This window comes from Rhopalosiphum maidis, chromosome 1, assembly GCF_003676215.2.
Source record: "Rhopalosiphum maidis isolate BTI-1 chromosome 1, ASM367621v3, whole genome shotgun sequence".
Lineage (NCBI taxonomy): Eukaryota > Metazoa > Arthropoda > Insecta > Hemiptera > Aphididae > Rhopalosiphum > Rhopalosiphum maidis.
The window spans coordinates 42,718,593-42,741,187 of record NC_040877.1 but is presented as its reverse complement, the minus strand read 5'-3'; the positions used below and the strand labels follow the sequence as shown (position 1 = coordinate 42,741,187).

At 28.1% G+C, this 22,595-nt stretch overlaps 1 protein-coding gene across 1 annotated transcript; it reads left to right on the top strand.

Annotated features, from left to right (window-relative positions):
- The first annotated feature begins 430 nt into the window (after positions 1-430).
- LOC113561042 lies at positions 431-7,563 on the top strand. Its single transcript, XM_026967231.1, has 5 exons — positions 431-471; positions 732-877; positions 965-1,062; positions 1,147-1,182; positions 7,396-7,563. Exons 1-5 carry the CDS (start codon positions 431-433, stop codon positions 7,561-7,563), a joined length of 489 nt encoding a protein of 162 aa, XP_026823032.1.
- The last annotated feature ends 15,032 nt before the right edge of the window (positions 7,564-22,595 follow it).

Below are 22,595 nucleotides of genomic sequence, written 5' to 3'. Positions count from 1 at the left end.
ACAATACTTTAAATTTTAAAAACATGAGTGTTTTTATATTTATTAGAATATTTAACCTACTCACGACTTGTTTAAAACTTATTTAAACTGAAAATCAACTAAAATGCTCCTTGTTATTTTTATATAATACAATAATAATAATAATAATAATATATCGTGGCTAAATATAGTAACTATGTATACTATATAGTATTCACTACAGCTGTGTTATATGAATTATTATGTTATTTTCATTTCAATAATTATATTAGGTAAATAATTTTCAGTTTGAAATTGTTTTTCTTTAAAATATAAATATACCTATTTACAAATCTAATATAATCGTGTATTGTGTATATACTATATACTATACATTATAGTTTTGATATATTTGCTGCTACAGAACGTTTACTAAATTTACTTGCTGTGTATACAATATATTAGATATATAATGTCGTTCAAAAATCAAATCGATCGTGTTCTGAATCACCTGTAAGAGTATGGTATTTATAAATATAATTTATTTAGTATAGTAATAGATACATGCATAAATACATTTCTGAACACATCAAGCGTATATTTTAAAATGTGCGGTATAAACGGTATAGTCGCGCGTATTGTCGTATTAATGTATTTATATAATATTACTGGTACATTATATGTATCAATGTATTATATTATACTATATTGTTGTATATTTCTATTTTATTTTGACTAAGCAGTCAATAAAATGATAACTACGGTATTTTTAGTTCAAAATCGGACAAAAATGACGAAGGAGTATATTATTGCGGCCACGATACAAAAGCTTTGAACCAGATAAAAAATATGTATAAAAAATGCAGAATATGTAGAAGTCGCTTGAGATGGCCGTTTACGAAAACTGTAAAATGTCAAAGTAAACTATATTATATAAATCAGATGCATTTATTTTTAACCGCGCTATTATATTTCAATATTATACTCTGTTTATATATGTATACAGATTGTTTTTTGACGTGTCACGAAACTTGTATAAAATCGGTAATATGCCCACTGGAAAAAAAATCTGACGATCAACCTATGGGCATATTCGAATCTGAAGTAAATAATATTTATTTAATATTTTAGTAGATTATATAAAACTATAGAAAAACAGCAAAATAAGATAATAATTTTTTCCACAAGGTTTATATTGGTCAACCTTGGAAGACGGAGGATCGTGTGTGGCTCATACAGTCATAAATCATAATAATATAACCCTGCAAATCTATAATATATAGTTATCTACCAGAACTACGACCAGTTTGGCGATATTAATATAATAAGTACTTATTTATTTTCAAGACTTTTTACTTTTTAGGTCTGCTGATAAATTTATTATATTTTAATATGCTTGAATATCTTGTGTATGATATATATATATATATTCTGCAATTCCTAAATTTCTATTTTTACTAATGACCTATGTTTAATAAATGTACAGTTATTGTAAAATAATCTTTTAAGTATAATTTTAAAAACGGCATATCAGCATGCCGTGATTGTAATTGTGTAAAAATTATATTAGTGTTTTATTAGTTGTAATTTTAGCCCTATATAATTGTTATCATTGGGCTATGTACAAAATTTTAGTTAAACATCCAAAAACCGACGATAGAACATGACCTACCCACGTTTAAACGTAAAAGATTTTATTTAAAAACAAAAATGTATTAGGTTTAAAAAACAAAAATAACGATTTTATGTGCATGAATTCCACTTAATATATTATATTTTATTCATATATTCTATACAAACAGCTGCCTTTAAACGCACACACACACACACACACATGTATATTTCTCTATTTCAGGATGAATTTATAGTATATAGATTCCAGTTCGTGATAAAAGATAATGCTAATAACTATAATAATATTTATGATCATTGAAATTTATCAGGTGACACGACGGTTGTATAATAATTCGTTTAAAATAATTTTACTACATCTTTATTTCCGGTTATAACTATAGCATTAACTTCTATAAAATAATGTGGAATAAAAATATTTTATTTGCATAATTTATACATGAGTATTTCATCATCTTCTATAAGCGAATTGAAATAACGATCATCAACGAAGAAACTCAATATAAAATATAAACACAGAGCGTCGATTATCCACACTTATTGTAATCGAGCCCCGGGATTTGGATAATCAATATAACAATATAACTAAAAATAAACAATGAAAATTAAATTAAATGTTGATTATTAAATAATTAAATAAATTAGGCTTATGTACTGTATGTATAACGTTTCTGTTTAAGTATTATTATAGTATTATGCGCAATGTGCATTTTTATATATAAATGTATAATATTAACATAAGATATATAACATTTAAAAATATAAAATAAAAATACATTTTATTTTTCAAAAATTTCGTAGCGTGAATAATTGACACATCACTATATATAAATTAACTTGTTTATTATATTATTGTTATTTATAAAGGGTAATTCTATGTATAATATAATCGTCAATTTTCGGAGGTGTATAATGTCACTCTGCAGAATCTACCTATTTTATATAAATTTAAGCTAAAACAAATTTGGTGTAAATATTATCATATAATATATTATATAAAAATAATAAACATTGATTAGAATTTAAAATTATTAAGTTACAAGAAAATAAATTCGTTTCAATATTTAACAATATTTATAGAAGTTAAAATTTATAACAATAAGTCCATATGCATGGTAAATATCACTATATAGACAAATTTATATTTAGCATTTATTATTAATTTAAGATGCAATGTAAGTATAAGTAAAAAAACAAATTTATGAAAAAAAGTTCATTTGTGGTGGCCTATATAAGATGAATTTATCGGTAGAATAGAACTTTTTAATGCATTTTCAATATTATATTTTGTTTCATATTTATTTTTTTATGCGTAAATACGAATTTAGTAGTAATCGGCTTATATGTATAATATTTAGATTCATATACAATTATATATTAATTAACTATTGCTTATCCTATAATATACCATACACATTTGAATGGAACTTGAATTTGTTAAAAACGTATATGACGGTTTAATGTATTTACCTGTTCTTCTGTCCATTATTTCTATAGCATTTAGTGTATTGTTTTGTAAAGATTTTATTAAAATAAGGTATACAATAAGGTCTGATAATTTATTTTTATAATTATATATAACCGATCGTTTGAAAACCAATGACGTATATAATTTAGATAATGTACCTATATAAGATAATAAACGCCACCGCTTTAAAATTTTTTTTGCATACTCTTATTCAAATCAAATTATTTTAAACATATAAATATATAATTTAAATTAAAAACAAATGTTCCGCCAGATGTACGTGATTAGGGAGAAAATTAATTTATATTATATTTATATTATTAAAAATTATTATTTTAGATTATTTAAAAAAAAGGTGGTTACACGAAACACAAATGATTTCTTAAGGGTGCCGTGGCCGTAGTCGTTAAAGTTTGGGAACTGCTGCCTTAGAGGCGCCGTGATTTGTACTCGCGGAGATCCCGGCCTGAATACACTACTATATACGATACATATGTATAGCTATATACACGGCTTCCTGATTGCCAAATTACATAATAGTATATATAGTAGGTAATATAGTAACATTATGTGTAATTTGGCAACCAGGAAGCCGGATATTCAACATTCAACTTTACCGCATTTAATTTTTGTACGCCTGTTCGCCTGTCGTTGGTATATATATATAGTAGGTATATGTGGACTGCATAAATAGATAAACACAAGTATTAATCAAAATCTCTAATACTAGTGTATATGTATATAGGAAAATGCTTCTTTTTATTTATATTTATACTACTGCAAATACATATACATATATATCTTCAAAGACACGCCCGAATACATTATTGAACATTATTATATCTCTTCAGACTTCTTATACATGTATATTACTACAATTATTATGATTAGTTTAAGTATTATCCATCAATATATAAGCGGCTTTTTTAATGCAGATAAAGAATCAATGTAGAGCCTAAACTACAATAGGCAGAGACTTGCAATTTTAACAGTATTTTCGTTTCACGATATGTATAAGTGCATACAAAAAAGGATTTTGCTAAATTCGTAATTTAAAGAGAGATTCAGACAGGGATTTGTTGGCTCATAAAAAAGATTATTTTGTTTATAAATAGGGTTGCCATTGACGGTTACATAAAATAGAAAAGTGATTATATAATTGGATACACATTTTAGACCTGTAGTATTTTATATATTATTTGCACAGCTATATATTATCGTGTTTTGTATTGTTCGATTACAGTTCGGTTGTTAAGATATTTTATGAACGGTCTACATTTCAATAATAAACTCTTCATAATGGACAGGTAAATGTATGAATTTATTATAAAACTAATAATAAATTAATATTTTATTGATTTATTAGAAAATTATACAATTAAGTAGATTCAAATTCAGAAAATTAAAAACTAGTTATTTAAATGTATTCAAAAAAAAACATTTATAAAATTCAGAATAATTAGTTTGTATTAATACGTATAATAAATTGAATATTTATGAATTAAGCAATTAAAAAATGTATTTTTGTTAGAAAATCTCACTTGAATATATATGTGTATGGGCGCGCTTTAATCATATCACGTAGGTAAATGCGACTTATATACCTGTAAGTTTCAACTTTATATTCACCCCATCTATGTATATCTAATGTGGAAATGTGAGGTTTATAGGATTAGGCGCGAATCAACTTATATAATATAACAAGTATAGGTATTACGTATAGCTTAACGTATAAGAGTATAACATAATAATATATACTGAACGATTTTACAAAGCGTGTTCACCCCCATTTTTTCATTTAATAATAAACTTATTCAATTTCTGATTTTTGGAATGTTTATAAATATACTTAAAGATCACATTATAAAATTCTTAAGAATTACTATCTATATTTAACAAATGTCCTGTGGCAATACGAACTCTTGTTTTTGCAATTAACCCCCTATTTTTTACTGTATAAATTATTCATATTTTTATACAGAATATACGATCAAATACTATACATTATTGAATAATGTGAAGTCGATATTAAAAATAAATATAATAATAATATATGCGTATTTATAATGTGTACCTATATATTAACTAGACGAATACAACTGTACGGATATAAGCGATTTGGCGGAATTATAAATATATATATATTTGAACGATTTATACAAATTTAAAGCTATATATGACTATATATATTTGTATATAACAGATAGATATAATAGATTACTACACAGGTAATAAATATATAAATACATAATATTATATACACATCAGATACATCAAATATACCGTGTAGGTACCTGTATATAATATAATATGTTATAGGTATACGGTAATAACTATATAATATACTAATAAACGATAATATATAATATCATTTAAAATGTTGTTCAAGGCAAACGCGTTTGTTGTTCGTTTATATCAAAATGTATTCAAACGCGCATCAGGTTTGATGAGACGTATTATATATATATATATAGTTATTGTGTAATGTATGGCGGTCGGTAACGTGCGTTATATTATATATTATATTCTGCAATTATTATGTATACTATGGAACGTTCAGATACATCGTTCTCTATATTATATAGAGAAATGAAATATATGAACACCTATTGTCCGAGCGTGAACATACCTAATTATTAATTTTGACCGTTCCGTACGGTGTTATATAGTATGAAAGAATTCGAGTCACGCACGCTGAAAACTACAACATAATATATTGTATGTATATACCTACCTATGATATTTGCGTCGGCAGCGTAATTATAAGCGACGCAATAAATTACAACAATATATAAGGCAACAGCTAGAGACACATAATACCATATATTTATATATAATACCCACGCGGACGCATATTATTCAGAATTTTAGTGCCACAGTTCAATTTCATTTTATACTTTCCCCCGAATAAGAAATGTGGATTTTTGTTAAAATTATTTGTAATATTTTACAACACAAATTAATGTTGTATACACACGTGCTGATCTTACTCTGCGGGGGCTAAGGGAGGCAAAGCCACTTATAAATTTCAAATATTCTATACATCTTATAATAATATATTAGATATAATTTACAAAAAATGATGCATTTAATTTGGTAGTTTTTACAGTATATTATATTAATGCATACCAGCATGCACGTTAAATGATGTATGATATTCATCCTTTATCACGTTTTAAAGTTCGACATGTACGAGAATTATAATAATAATTTGCAGGGTTAGATTATAAACTTCGTAGAGGCATTTAAACGCAAATATATTTTTCAATGGTGACTCGTTTTAAAATGTTTTTTCTATAATAATAGTACTTATAATGGCTAGTTTAGCAAACAGTCTATATAACATTGTTTCGTGTGCGAAATTTTTGTGAAATTTATATATTCTATTTTTATAAAAATATTATAATTTTAATTTCCGAACTGAGCGATGGATGCATTGACATTTTACAAAAACATAAATTTAAACCTAGTACTGGACAAAATGTTGTTTATTTTCCTAACTTATTACAGACTCCATGTACTTATATTGAATTTTAACCGCGAATACATTAGCATTTGAAAGATTTGATAAAATTTTAAAATATTTTGGCTTTTTTGTGCTATATACCCACGATTATCCCACTTATTAAAACTTGAAAATTATATATACAAGGTTCCTCATATATATTGTTCATAATTAATAAAATATCGAAGATATAATATATAGTTACAGTTTTTTTTATAACTATTTAGACTTCAAACTTTCACAAAATTCATCAAAATCATGAAAATTTGCATCAACTCATTTATAAGGTAAAAATTCATAACATTTTTAATTTAGTACCCATGATTTGAAAATATAATACAAGATTCCTTATAAGTCACGAGTTTTTAGTTCTAAAAATTAAAAAAAATTTAAGTGCAAATTCACATGCCTACATCATTAATATTATAATATTATAAGTAATATAAACGATTAAGTTAAAATATTTTTTTGATATTATGGATATGTTGATTATTATTTTACACTATGATAAAGTTGCCATTATTTTTTAAGCCACAATGAAAATATTTCATTCATGCACACTATAATAATATATAGGATAAAGTGAAATAATGTTTTCAAAAATAATTTCTCACAAGTATATAAATACCTTAAATACCTATTGTAGTGCCGTAGGAAGTCCAGGTAATTATGTTATTTGATATTATTAATTATTCAATGTATTATAAAAACGTCAATATGACCATAATATACAAATATTGCACTATTGCGCTATGGCGTTGGAGGGTAGAGGGTTCGCTCGTAAATTCTCTCCCTACGCCTCTGTGTACGTGCAATCGTCGTGATTACACAGATTCTAGGCACAACATTGGTCATTGGCCCAGGGTGTTTCTCAAGGAAGGGGAACGCACTGAAAAAATGTCATCTAAACATTTTTCACGGCGACGATGATGGTTCATCGTATTTTTGTATACCTACAAATTACGAGTACCTGTACCTGAACCAATCAATGCTGATGTAAATAAATTATAAGACCTTCATTTACTTATTATAGGGTCAAGTTTTTATGTGTAATAGTATTTAAATAATAAAATATACTTATTAAAGATAAATAATTTTTCTGAGTGGAGAGGTGGGAATAGATATATGTATAGGCGTTTACAATTTGACTATTGTTTGACCCATGCACATCCATTACCTCGTCTAAGGCCTAATACATATTATTATGTCCATCGTCGCGGTGTTATTAATTTGTTTATAATCATTTCGACTACGATAATGACACAGTATTATATTGTATAAATAGGGATCAGTATAAATCACTATAGATAGCTTACCTATTAATATCATATTATTATGGTATGAATACAGTCAATACAGATGAGGTACAAATGTTAATACTTTGAAAGCTGAATATGTTAATAATTATACCATCATATTATCTAGAAAATTATAGTACCTATACATGAGATATAGTATATCTTGTTGAAAATATCAAGTTTCTACGATTACGTTTCTTCTGAATTATATAAAAACACGAAATCGATTTAGTATAAAACTGGTGTCACGTAAATATTACTGTTATACAAAATTTTCTCGTGATGCTGTTTTTCCTTCCTTCTATAGTTTTTCCCAAACAATATTATTAAGCAATGTATTAGTACTGGAATTCCCTATATTTTTATCTGAACTCCGCGATGTCTTAGATTGAATTAACTATTAAAAAACGCGAAAAAAAAATATTAAAATACATAATAGGCCCTAGACTATATATTATATCTATAATATATGTATCTATGTACTATAGTAGTGAATATACCAACTATTAACGGTAGATCACACCTATCATTTTATCAAGGGATTTCATGTATGATTAATTATGACATGTACATTATCACCTATTTATTATTATTATTATTATTATTATAATCGTATCAGCCACCGTTTTATGAATAAAATCTCTCGAAATAATATGGTGAAGGGGTGGTGATAGATTGAAATATAATAATATATTATTTTACTGCGTACGGTTATATAAGAGGCGAACGCCGTCGAATAAAAAAAAAAAAAAAAAATACTCGCACACGCACCGTCTATCCGGCCAGACGCGCGACGGTGGCGATCCGGCAACGTTGTGTTACGTCGCCGCACGTACTTACCGGTCGACTACATAAAAAACATAAAAATAATAATAATAGTAATAAACGTGCACGCCGCAGCCGCCGTGCATGACTTGCGCGACGCCGGTGACGACTACACTGTCTGTAATACGCACGCACATCCGCCCGACGAAATGTGTTTTTTTTTTCCCCGACAAACCTTGAACGCACGTTTTACACGCGGCGGCGGCCTACGAACCCGTCGCAATCGGTGACGACCCCCTCCACCACAAAACAATGTGTTGTTGACTTATTGTCGTCGCTTTTGAATAATAATATTATAATGTACCATAAAATAATAATAATAATAACATTACGACGATGAAATATTCACATTTCACTTCGACTGCGATCATAATATTTTTTTCTTTCTCCAAATCATCGCAATAATAATAGCCTTCTCTGCGGTGCATTTCTTTCTCTTGTTCTTCTTATTATATTGCCATCATCGCTGTTGGTGTCCCGCGCGAATTACGAGTATTTACCCACACACTGTGATATTAAATTATTTATCATTATATTATATTGTTGTAGAAATGTAGAACCACTCGCCGTCAGTGTCTCGCTCTCTTGCACGCGCACACCGAAACAGGGTTTCCCAAACCTGGTACCGAATACATTTTTTATGTATCCTCTTCCTCGCATTAGTTTGATTACACAAAATTCGTATCATACCAACTGTTTATACTTATATCGACGGTATTGAGAATTTCAAATATTTACAATATCAAATATGTTAGTAATAATAATGACAACTTTACATACGTATTACATAAAAAAATTCAAAATACATTGAAATTAAAAAAATTTACTACAATACTACAAATATGACATTGGTTCAGGTACACATATTTCTTTAGAAAAAATACAATATTATTATTAAAAAGAATATATAGATATTAATAAAATTAACATGAATCATTAATACATTATCAGTTAAGATTAATAATTAAAATAAATATCTTTTATACATAAAATAAGTTTGATTGCCTTTACTGGCTAAACTCATCAAGTAATTTTAACTAGAAATTTATGCCGGCTAATAAAACTATAGATATATTGAACAGTAGAGCGGTATCTATATTTGTCCACCTTTTTGTGGTGAGTAATCATATTCAAAAGACAAATATTTATAATCCAAATTTTTAATTTTTAATAAATGCAATGTATTAAAGGCTTATATAAAAAATAATAGCTCTCATTCATTATATAATTTCTAAATCATTAACTATATTTCTATACGTTATTATAGTTTACAAACGATATGTAGATGCGTATTTTGAATTAAAACAAATAGAAAAATGCAGGCTTCATAAAGTTATATTATCATGGAAACTTTAACAGTTATTGCATAAAGAATAAAGATAATAGATTAGTACTTAGTAGTATCATAGATTATATTCGACTGCTGAAAAAAACAAAAATAATTATAATTGGTAAAATTTAGGATTATGGTTGTGTGGGGGGCGTAGGCGCGTGGGTTCATAGCTATTAACGGAAGAAATATTTTGCATCTAGTGAGCTACTCCTCTTCGGACGTTCGTGAACACGTTCAATCAATATAATCATGTATAGGTGGTAGACGCCTATTTATATAATATATATAAAAGAACTACAAATAATTGATATATGAAAATAATAACAGTCATAATATGTATCAATAATTCGTACACGAAAAAGTATCGTAATAAGTATGCGTTTATACATATTGGTTATAGTTAGTTAGAATTAAGGATTTTTTTGGGGCTCAACATTTTTTATATTATAATATATATCATATTTGCATATTGCATATAATTTTGTAAACACAATATTTAGGATTGGATGTTAGGCCTTATACAAACTACAAACACAATATAACTGTCAAGGGTTGGTCCCTCGACCCCTCTCCCTTGTTGAATCCGCCACTGGTTGTATTAATAAGTAGCATATTTTGTAGAAGATTGCAATATATAAATGTTATAGATACATTATATGAATATAAATTTATTGCGGTCCTACATTGATAAATATAATGGGTAAGTATAACGTGAGAAATGTATTCATCTCCCTTCAGTTATTATAATTATCAACGACATAGACATATTTTACGACATATTTTCCCCCTAAAGTAAAAGGGCCAATGCCGATCACCTCATTAGCCCCCCTTCCGAATTCACCCCTACTATTCTCACTACTATTCTCAACGTATTGTGAACAACATATAAAATTAGTCAAACAATAATACATAATATTTTCCAGTGGATCTATCTATTGAAATTCTAAATAGCTAGTACTTACCTATATTTAAATGTTAACTTTTCAAATTTAAATTATTATTTCATTGTACATTTATCATTTACTAGATGATAAGTTAAAGATCCAAGAATATGGATTTACCATTCAAATACCATTCACAACATCACTGATCATGAAGACAATACAGTAGAAACAGTGATCGCTGACGTCACGGAGGAGCTGGTGCGGTCGGTCTGCGTGTCTCCTACTGGCGAAAACGCCCCACCTGAACAACTGCAGTTCGTCGAAACCTTCGACACCGGAACGGCTGTAGTCGCGGAAGACGGGCCGCCAGTCATGTTGGTCAAGGGCCCAGAGGTCAAAAACAGTATTGGCCAGCAAGTCCGCTGGTTCGAGCCGGGTACAACACCCCCACACCGCGCTCCCCGCTGTACTCGATGTTTTTTCACGGCGTGGTGAAAATTCGAGTGCGTTATGTTGGGCGCGTGTTGCATCCGGAGCTGGCCCCCTCGGCCGGGATATCAGAGAAGACGACGGCGATGAAAGAAAGACGAGAGTGTGCGAGGAATACAAGAAAGCGCATACACGCGCAGTGTCCGATGGTAAGTCACCTGTGTACATTCCCCCCGATCACTAGATAGTGCGCGACGGGTTCGCGGTTATCGTGAGCCTGTGGGGTGAGTTTATAGAGGAACTAGGAATACAGACGACTTTATAATGTCTGATGTCCTGCGCGGCCGAGTGGGCCAAGCTCTGGACTTTACTCTCGCTGGATGTAACACGCGCCCAACACAACGCGCTTGACGTTTCGCCACGCCGTGGAAAAACGTAGTTGTCGACAGCGGGGAGCGCGTTCTGGGGGTGTTGCACCCGGCTCGAGCCAATCAACTTGCTCGTCAAAACTGTTTTTGACTTCAAGACCCTTGACCAACATGAAGCTGTCACACGTAGTCTGGCGTAGACTGCAGGCGGACCGTCTTCCATTACTTCGGCCGTTCCAGTGTCGGAGGTTTCGACGGACTGCAGTTGTTCAGATGCCCCATCTGAAGGGGCGTCTCTGCCGGCCGAAGATTCGCCGATATTTATTGAGATATTTACTCTTTGAGCTGTATTTTCCATGCAAACTGTGAAAATATTTGAAAATTCGCACTTTTTGTAATGAAAGTCTATGTAAATTAAATAAATGTTAACTATAAATAAAACAAATAGTTTGATTTCCACACGAAATAAATTATAATGAGTATTTTTATATTAATAACCAAACCGTAGTAAAATGAGGTTAAATTATCGATTTTAATCAAAAATTTAATATAGGTAGTTTTCGAATTTACTTAAAGACAAAAATAATTTTTCCGCAACAGTCCTCCTACCAGAATCAACGGTTTGTATACAATGATATGATATCATTGAATTCAAATTTTACACATTTTTTTGGATTACAATCATCTACTCCATAATAAATGACAATGTAGTTCCTATAGTATTCATTTATTTATTTTAATAGAATCTAATCAAACCTAACCGCACTGAACGTACTCGTGAGGAAGCCCACGTTGAAAACTTATCTAACAAATATTTGTTATACTCTGTGATTTATCTTTTGATCTGCGATTTGCAAAATTATTTATATTTGCGGATGATTGCCAATTGATTGGTAAAATTAAATCAATAATGAACGATTTTTATTTATTGCAAAACAATATCAATGAAGTTGAAAAGCGATTAAAAAATGATTTAAACAGTTGAACTTATCTAAATATAATTTCATATAAAAATAAATCAATAGTGTATCCCTATACGTTATCAAATTTTGAATTAACGACCGTTACTCAATTTAGATTTGGCCGGTGTCACATTTTAATCTAATTTAATTTTTAACATGCTTATTTCTATAAAATTGTTGATAATGTTGCAAGACAATTGGGCTTTATTAAACGTCTTTATAATTATTTCAATAATAATTTTATGTATGTGATCGGTTTCAATATAATTAAATAGTATAATAATAATTGTAGGTAAGTATAGGTATAAAATGCACGTACAATAATAATATTGAATTAATAAGTATTTTTTTGAACTTCGGCAAACATGAAGGTCTCGCACTTGATATGTTTATTTATTATTATTATTATTATTTAAGTGAAAATCTACAAACTATACAACATTTTTGTTGAATAAACAGGTTTGATCAGTGGATGAATACAATATGAACGGTGAATAATATGAATTAGGAAATAACCCAGTGTTTAGGTTTCCTGAAATACAATATACGTTTTTATTTTTTAAAATATTGTTCTGTGGTTTATTCTGTGTTATTTATTACTATCACTTTTTTGTGATATAAAACAGCTACGGCTACTCACAAAACGGAAAATTTAAATTACTATTATAGTCAGCTATTTATCAACCTTCGGCACCGAGATCATGATTCATTCTTATAAATTATAATATAGATAAAGAACTCGATTTGTTTGGGTAAAATTATCAAAATATAAAAACCTAAAAATATGAACATAATGTTAAGAGAGCAAACTTTATTACCTGATTGCATGAAACTTATTATGAGCCGTTATGTATTTTTTTTTCATCATATTATGTTATTTATTTAGGTACCTAATATATTGTGATTGCTTAAAATAAATTACCTTTATAATTGAGCATTTTTTGTACTTTCAACAATGTCTTTTTGCACTCTAAAAACGTTTACTGTGTACCTAATGTACTTATATATATACATGAAATAGGTACATTTTTTTAGTTTATGGTGATTTGAGTCATGAGCCGTATATTGGAAGATCTTCTTTGGATATTAAGAAACTGTGAATTAACTTTGTAGGTCCAATTTTTAGTCTATTTAATAAGAATACAGTACAAGACTGCGTTGTCTACAATTATTCCTTTAATTTTATTAAGCTATTGATACTGCTTTAATATTTCGTCTCATTTTAATACACACATATTTTTTATTTGCTTATTGATGTGGTAGGATATTTTTGTTGTATTTGTATTTTTTCCTTCTAAAAGTGTGCACTAAAAAAAATATGCATTTTATAGAAAGAGGTAGATTCTAAAAACAGCGGGACCCACGATAATACCCTTCTTCTCTTCCTCCTTTATCTGAGTTTAAATTGTAACTTATATCATGTGAAAATACATTTGAACAAAAATTAATTTAATATTTAGTTTATAGAAATTGTGCATCTTTATTATTATAGTTTTTGAAAACCATCACTTTTTAATCACTCAGTATTTACTATTTATATTTATCAGAAATCTCAGTACCATTTGCCACATTTATTAGGTATGGAAAAAATGGCTATAGGAAAAAGTATAAACTCCTTGATAAAATAAGACATTTCATTATTGCCAAGTCATCCTTTACGGCAGTGTTTAATTATCATTACTTCCGGCAACATTATATATATTATATTGTATAAACATTCAAAATGAAATTTCTATTGTGAACCTTACCGACCGCATAGTTAGGAGGGTATAAACAATATTTTGTTAATTCGATTAACTTTTATACGGACATATTTTAGTTGTGAATTTGTGATAATTTATGAAAAGATATGTCCTTCTTTAAAGCTTAATACTATTATTGAGTACAGATAAATCATACACATGTTTATGGAGTATATTTATACTTCTGCAGATTGATAATAATTCATGGTGAATAAATCACTTATATATTATTTTATAACCATCACACAATTTTTAAAAATGTATTGTGTAGATGCATAGTAAGACTTAATTTATACGCAATTCACATAAGTAGATGATCAAATCATAATTCTTTACCAAAAATATATACATAATATTATGCTATACGCGTGTTGTACATCATCGTGTAGCCAATTTATATGTGTATTAATAAATAATTATTTATATTATATATGTATTTATATATGAGGTAAAGATACGTAATCAAATGATACATCAAAAGTGGATACACGTATGTTTTAATCTATATAATAGCTATTGAAATATTTTAACATCATTAAAGTAGGTTTAATAAATTTATCATTTAATCTAAACTAATTTTCTATGTATACGAGGATCGTAATCCACAATCATAATTACTAAGCTATATATAATAGATACTTGTACTTTATAATTATTAGAGTTGTAAAAAGTAACGATAATCTCGATTTATTGTAGACGCATTAACGGTCGTAAAACTGAATTTGATTATTTTTCGAAAATTTTAATCGTAGACACACCGAGAAATCAACCTTGATGTTGTACTGAAAATAAGGACAAGAGCACGACCTCGCCATAATATTATACCTATACATTACTATATAATGTAGCCAGCCATACAGCACGCATCATGAAACTATATTATATAGTAATATGCAGTGTTCGTGGCCTTATAATTAGAGTTGACGCGAACCTGCAGTATTATTGATGGCTAAACACACGAGCTCGCCGCCGTACACACGACACGATAGTATAATAATAATGATATAAAGTTAATGCATTTACCTTCCCTTGCTGCATCATCACATCCTTGTTCGGGCAGCCGAACACCATCTCAGTTTAACACACACGCCGCTGTCAAGTTAAATTATTATCAAGTTTGTACCGGCATATATACCGGTATATACTATATAATATTGTATAACTCGTACTTGTATAGTAATTAGTAAATATTAATAAGTAATTAATTTATATATATATAACAATATAATATATAAATATAACTACTTATATGTATATGTATATAGTAGCTATATAATGATTTAGTATATTCTAAAATAACAATTAATAAGTTTATCATGGTCGAGTCTTAACTCTATGATAATAAATGCATTGCGACCGCGCTTAATATAACATGTATAGAGCAATATAATATATAGTTATTTCAATATTATTACCTTAATGATAATAAACAGACAAGAAAAATCGAGAACTCACATACCGTAGTTTTTCTTTTATTCTATTAATGATTTTTATTCGCATAATAATAAGTTGTATATTATAAAGAGGTACGAATATAAAAGAAATTTATAAGAATTCTTGAAGTGTCAAATCCTTCTGGATTCAACTGTTAAAAATATATAGTAGGGGCCTATCCACAAATTAAAATATTTTATAATTTTATCAAAAATCATCCGAATAATGATTAGCTTTACGATATTTCAACTGTCATATACCAATTATGAAAATGTAAAATATTAAAATTTAAAAATGTTTATTTTGGCATACGTCCAAATTATAGACCTAAAGAAAACACACGCCCTAATGTAATATATGGTGCAACACATAGTATAGATAACGCTTAGACATAGAAACACGAAAACAAAATAGGAGTATATAAAAGTTAAAACGGGAAAGAAGAGAAGTTCTGTTTATTAGCAAGACCCATAAATCAATAAAATCTATAGCTTATAAAACGGTTCATAAGCAATAGGTCTAGTTCGCGGAGTAAGAGAAAATAATAAAAGGAGTGAGATTACATGCTCAGTAGGTATCATAATTCATATTGTATGTATACCTAACGTAACCTTTATAATATTATTATGATATTTACAATATACATATTATACGACATTCAGGATGTACCTATTAATAATAATTATCGCCCGATTAAACAAGCGATTTTTCATAGACTCGTCGGTACCTAATAATTTTTGGGTAAAAGTAATACTATATCAGAACGAACAAATTCATCCCATTATTGAAAAGGAAGTGTAAAAGCAAAACAAATTTTTATTTTTAACATATATAGATAAATCAAATATGAATATAGCCAACGTGCATAAATTAACCACCCAGCGGCAAATTATAATATATCAGTATTCCGTATACATTTAATTTACTCAAATAATAATATAATTTATCTTCAAAGGGCTGATAATAAGATTTTGTTTGAAATAATCAACTTATATAAGATGTGAAAATTTGTTTATGTAGTAACTATATTATCTTATATGAATATATTATTGTTAGTACGGATTTTGGACGTAGCCCATTCGGCTCCCATTTTCCTAAACGGCTTCCGTTTTAAAAAAAGGTAAATTCCTAAATGGCTCCCGCCAAAAATGGTTTTACGAACAGGTAATTACCTAAACGGCTCCGGTTTTTTACAACACAGATTTTTTCCCACTTAATACAAACTTAAGACTGTCTCAAAAGAGGCGTGGTTAAAAATATATTGGTGAACATTAAGTAAATTATAAAAAAAAAGTATAAAAATTATATAAAAAAAGCACATTATTGTGAGTTACATTTTAAAGTTAAAAAAATGTATAACAATTATATAAAAAAGCATATTATATTATTGCGTTATTGTGAATTAAATTAAGAATAAGTTAAAAAAAATGTAAAACGTGTGTATACATAAAAATATTAAAATAAATTTAAAATTTAAAAGATTAGTGAATATTTTTGCACAATTTTTTTATAAACTCAATGCGTGTTATTTTGTTTAATGAAAACTCGTCGATTATTTGAGAAATGAGCTCCTGTTTTTTTTTCATAAAATTCGTTTACTTTTACCAGAGACTTAGAAAAGTTAAAATTAGTATACCGGTATTACTGTTAGCAGTTTGGGAATTTTTCTGTTTGTAATTTTTTTTCGATGGGAGCCGTTTAGGAATAAGCAAACAGTGGACGGGAGCCGTTTGGGATGCGCTGCGGATTTTAAATGGAAAATGGATAGTTTTTAATGCGTTAAAATTAAATTATTACGTCTAGTATAATTAATAATATATTTATACATGTAATATAACATATAATATGTGTAATATATTAGCTAATTAGTGATTTGTATAATACAATATAATATTCTTAATTAATTAATAAAATAATCGCTATTATAATAATTACAATATTATTCAAAGTCTATAGAAACACAAATTAAAATAATAATTAAATTAGTTTGTCCAGTTGTTAAGTCTAATAGCTGATATATATATATATATTTCAATTTAAAAACACTATTCTATATCAATGTATAACAATATATAATATTGTACGCATATGTGGCATATAATGCAAGTGTTGATATAATTCTGACTTGATTTAATTTCACAATGTGATGACTACATTTGTATATTTTGAATATAATTTTTATCTTGCAATATAAATACAAAACACGATAAACACGATATAATTTACCTGTTGGCCGTTTTAAACACGTAGGTTTGCAGTTGAAAACCACAACACGCAAATATGAAATTTGGTCTTATAAAAAAAAAACTTTAACAAATATGTACTTGACAGTTGAAAAAAAAAATGATAATTATAAAAGTATTTGTACAATACGTTCATAATACATTTTACAATATCATAAAATTAACAAAGAATAACATATAGGTATAGGTATAATATAATACAAATGGTCTTACGAACTAAGAACTATTCAGTCGAAATTTATCTAATCAGTTAATTGTCTGTATACAGCAATAAATTGAGACTGTACTCGTGTGTATACTATATGTGTTTTATTTTTTATTGTACTATGTACACACTTGCATACAAAATATTAGACTAAAAAAAAAAAAAAATCAAAATTATTGTACACCCAAATATTATTACGTTTATATACAATATACCTGACATAATAAATACCTATATGAACAATAAATAGGTTATACCTATACAATAAGTGACGAGAATCATAATGTAACACTTTATGATTTAATACACATGTATAATAGGTAAGTGTAAACGATGGAAAGTATATCTAATAGTGTCAGTTAATTTGTGCGCAAACTTTCTCTGGTAGAAATTGCTATTGTACTAATATCAACTGCAGGTGACTTTCTCTCGACATATACTATATACCTTTTGTATAATATTATTATAAACAATTTCAATCGAACGCCAAGCCACACCAGTAATATATAACCATAAACTTCTTTTAGTCATTAGATAATTTATCATGCTCAGATGTATACATGTACCTAAATAATATAATAATTTATATCTTATCAACGATAAAATGCCGCTTTACTATAATTTATTATGGTCTTGGGACTTGGTAAAAGCTCCTTTTTTGGAAAATTCAACGATTTTGAATAATTTTATTAAACAATGGTTGTATATCTATTCTTCATCATATTCTCATTCGAAGGTTAAAACGATTTAGAAGTTAAATTCTTTGTATGGTAATTTTAGATGATGAAACTCATCTGACAAAACGTCATAATATTAAGTTAATAATATTGTATCAATTATTTAATAAATTAAAACACATAATTTATTATAAATTACGTTTAATATATAAGTCGTTGTAAACAAAAATATTTTTAATTATTGCTATTTGCATAAATATCATTTTATAATTAGTTTAGATGATTTGCTGTTACTTAAATTATTTTGTACATACATTTTTTGTAAAAAGGTAAGTATATAATATATGCCATATATATACAGGGTGATTCTTTTATCAAACAACACTCATTATTTCAAAAAGTATTAATGTTTTTGAAAATATTTTTTTACATAGTTTCAAAAACAACGTTTATATTAAAAAATTATATTATTAAATATTTTTTATCCTTATAATTTTTTAAGTTTTTTACTTTTTTGAATGACAACAAAGATTTTTAATTTCATGTTCCAAAGCAGAATAATTTTTTGAGTATTTTGATACATAAAAATCGAATTTAGGACGAGTAGTTTATGAGTTATACGTATTTAAAGTTTAGTTGCTCGGAGTGGTACGGGGTTATCCCGTAAAATGTTTGTTCACTACTCCGCTTGTCTGAACTTTAAATAAGTATAACTCATAAACTACTCACCCTAAATTCGAATTTTATGTATCAAAATACTCAGAAAATTATTATGCTTTGGAATATGAAATTAAAACACTATGATATCATTTAAAAAAGTAAAGAAATTAAAAAATTATAAGAATAAAAAATATTTAAAAATATAAATTTTTAATAAAAACGTTGTTTTTTAACAACTTGAAACTATGTAAAAAAATATTTTCAAAAATATTAATACTTTTTGACATAATGAGTGTTGTTTGATAAAAGAATCATTCTGTATATACAGTTATTAAAAATCACTAACGCGAATTTAAGTTATATATTATTTTTCATACAAAATGTATTTTCATAATACAATATTATTAACATAAACTATATTTTACTGAAAATGTATACACCATTTCCAATACAAATCCGTTAAATGCGGCTAGTCCATGCAATTTCTATTCTTACCATGCGTCCATGCGCTGTTCTTTCGTAGTGTGGTGCGTCCGATGCGGAAAAATACAAGCCGTTTTGTTTTTTGCCGCATTGGCCGCATTCACGTTGGACACGGCGTACCATTATAATGGTTGAAGCGTTTAAATAAATAACAAGTAATAATTAATAATCATTGTTTAGCAGCTATAATAGATTTCCAAAAGCGTAAACGTAATCTTAAAAAGAATCGGTACACAAAGAACTTTAATATTATATGCATGTGTGTGTATGGGTAATATATATGTGGGTTTACTTTGATAAAAAATATTACGCTTAATTTCATACAAATTAATACATTTTAGAGCTAAGACCACAAAAATGACTAATGAATAATGATAATATAATTATTGTATAATATAGGTAGACAAAACAATTTTTTGATTTTTGATAGTTTATAAATATACTCTAATATAATTAAACGTCACGAGTACTCAGAGTAACTATTAAATTCCAATTCATGGCTAAACATTATATCAAAACCCACCGAACTAGTTATGATGGTCGAATTAACCCTTTTAAGAGAATGTTGAAGTTGAGAAATGAGTCCGGTTTGGACTTTTTTCATAACTAATTATTGAGCATTCAAACAATTTTATCAGTAAACTAGTTATTTAATGTGCAAAAATTAAATTCAAGTTTAGCATTATTTATTTAGTATTCTTATGTATAAAGGAAATGTTATTGTAAATTTACTCTTTGTATAATACTCGAATTACTATTAATACACTAACACTATACTTGAGCCAATATTTGGCGTTTATCTTAAAAAATAAATAAATAAATTAGCTCATTTCACTTTCACCATGCATACTTTTTAAACAGCTTATTTTAAATAATAATATTCAATAAAATCTGAACTAAAAATTCAGAATGTATTTGAATAAACATAGTGGTATTTTTATTGTAAAAAAACCTTTATGATAGTATTTATATTTTCAATTTTACTAAAACATTTTTAGTCAAAAATTGCTGTTATCGTGTAAAAAAACAATGAATGGAGAATAATATTTGAGAAAACATTAATTATATTGGTTTCATCATTGCACATCCTATGTTAAAATATAAATTGCTATTTTAATGCTGTGCTTACCGTCAGTCACCGTTACAATGATTGTGATGATTATAATAAATTGCTTATCCTCGTCAGACGTTAATAAATTAATTTAAAATAATTAGGTACTTAAAAAGTAAGGACACTTGCACACCTCTATACAAAACAATGCATACATCAATTAGCTTTTATTGATTTTGATGTTTAACACTAGCATTATAAATTTTCAATTGAATTTTTAAGTCATCGTACCCATAATGTACCTATACCTAATTATAGTATAATTAATTGTAAATACCTATAATCATATCATTAGTCATGTTTTGAACTATTTTTTAAATTTATCGAACTCAAACTGAACAAAACTTGCAACTATTTTGTCAAACTTATCAAACTTAGCTTTAAAAAATCTTATAATTTTTCAAAAAATATACTGTGTCAATAAAATGGTATCGATAAATATAGAACATTTTTTTATTCACCAAAACGGTTAATAATTCCATTAAATTGTTTTATGGTTTCACATCAAATTCAGAATGTATTTTTATTTCGTAGTTTGATGAATTCGAAAAATCGCACTGGCTTATTTACGTGGTAGATACTGATGGGCGTTATTCCCTGTTAAACTTTCCAAACTGGGAGGTTCATGGAGCTCAAGAGCTATCCTTCGCACGTGCTTTGATCGGTCTCCAGAAATGGCAGATATGCTAGAATTATTACATAGCTCGGTCTTTGAAAACCTCCTTGCGAACCATTCGAAGAAGGTATTTCTACTCTTAAAATAAATATCAAGAGACGTTCGGGATATTCTACAAAACGTCAGAGGATATCCTTACGCTCGAAAACGAAGAATACTAGCTGTCAACCGATCAAGGTCGCATTTCACTTGTACTGCACTTCCATAAGCGAGCTCTTGCCGGCTCGAGGAATTAAGTAATCAAGGACGACGGCGTGAAAAATAAATCGGCTGCATAAACTGTGAAGACGGGGTCCGTCTCATCTACTCCCTTACGCGGCTGTATAAAATATTATGTCATTACGCGTATAATAGAGGCGACATCGTTGTTTTTGACGTCGCGATATGTAAAGTATTGTGTACACGCTATATAGATGTAATAAAAATAATAATATTATAAGAGTTATTCGTCGCGACACGCGTATATAATATCTAACCGTTGTAGATAATATCACCTAAATACAGGTACGTACGTAGACGGAGATCGCACACACAGCAAAATCGTTTTGGCAGCCACCCAGCGCATATATATTTTGGTTGTCCGCAGTATCATGCCAGTATATATATATATATATATATATGCATAGGCATACGCATAACAGTATTTACCGCGCGCGCATCCGCGATCCGCCGGGACTTTCAGCCCCAGTTCGGTCGCGATCG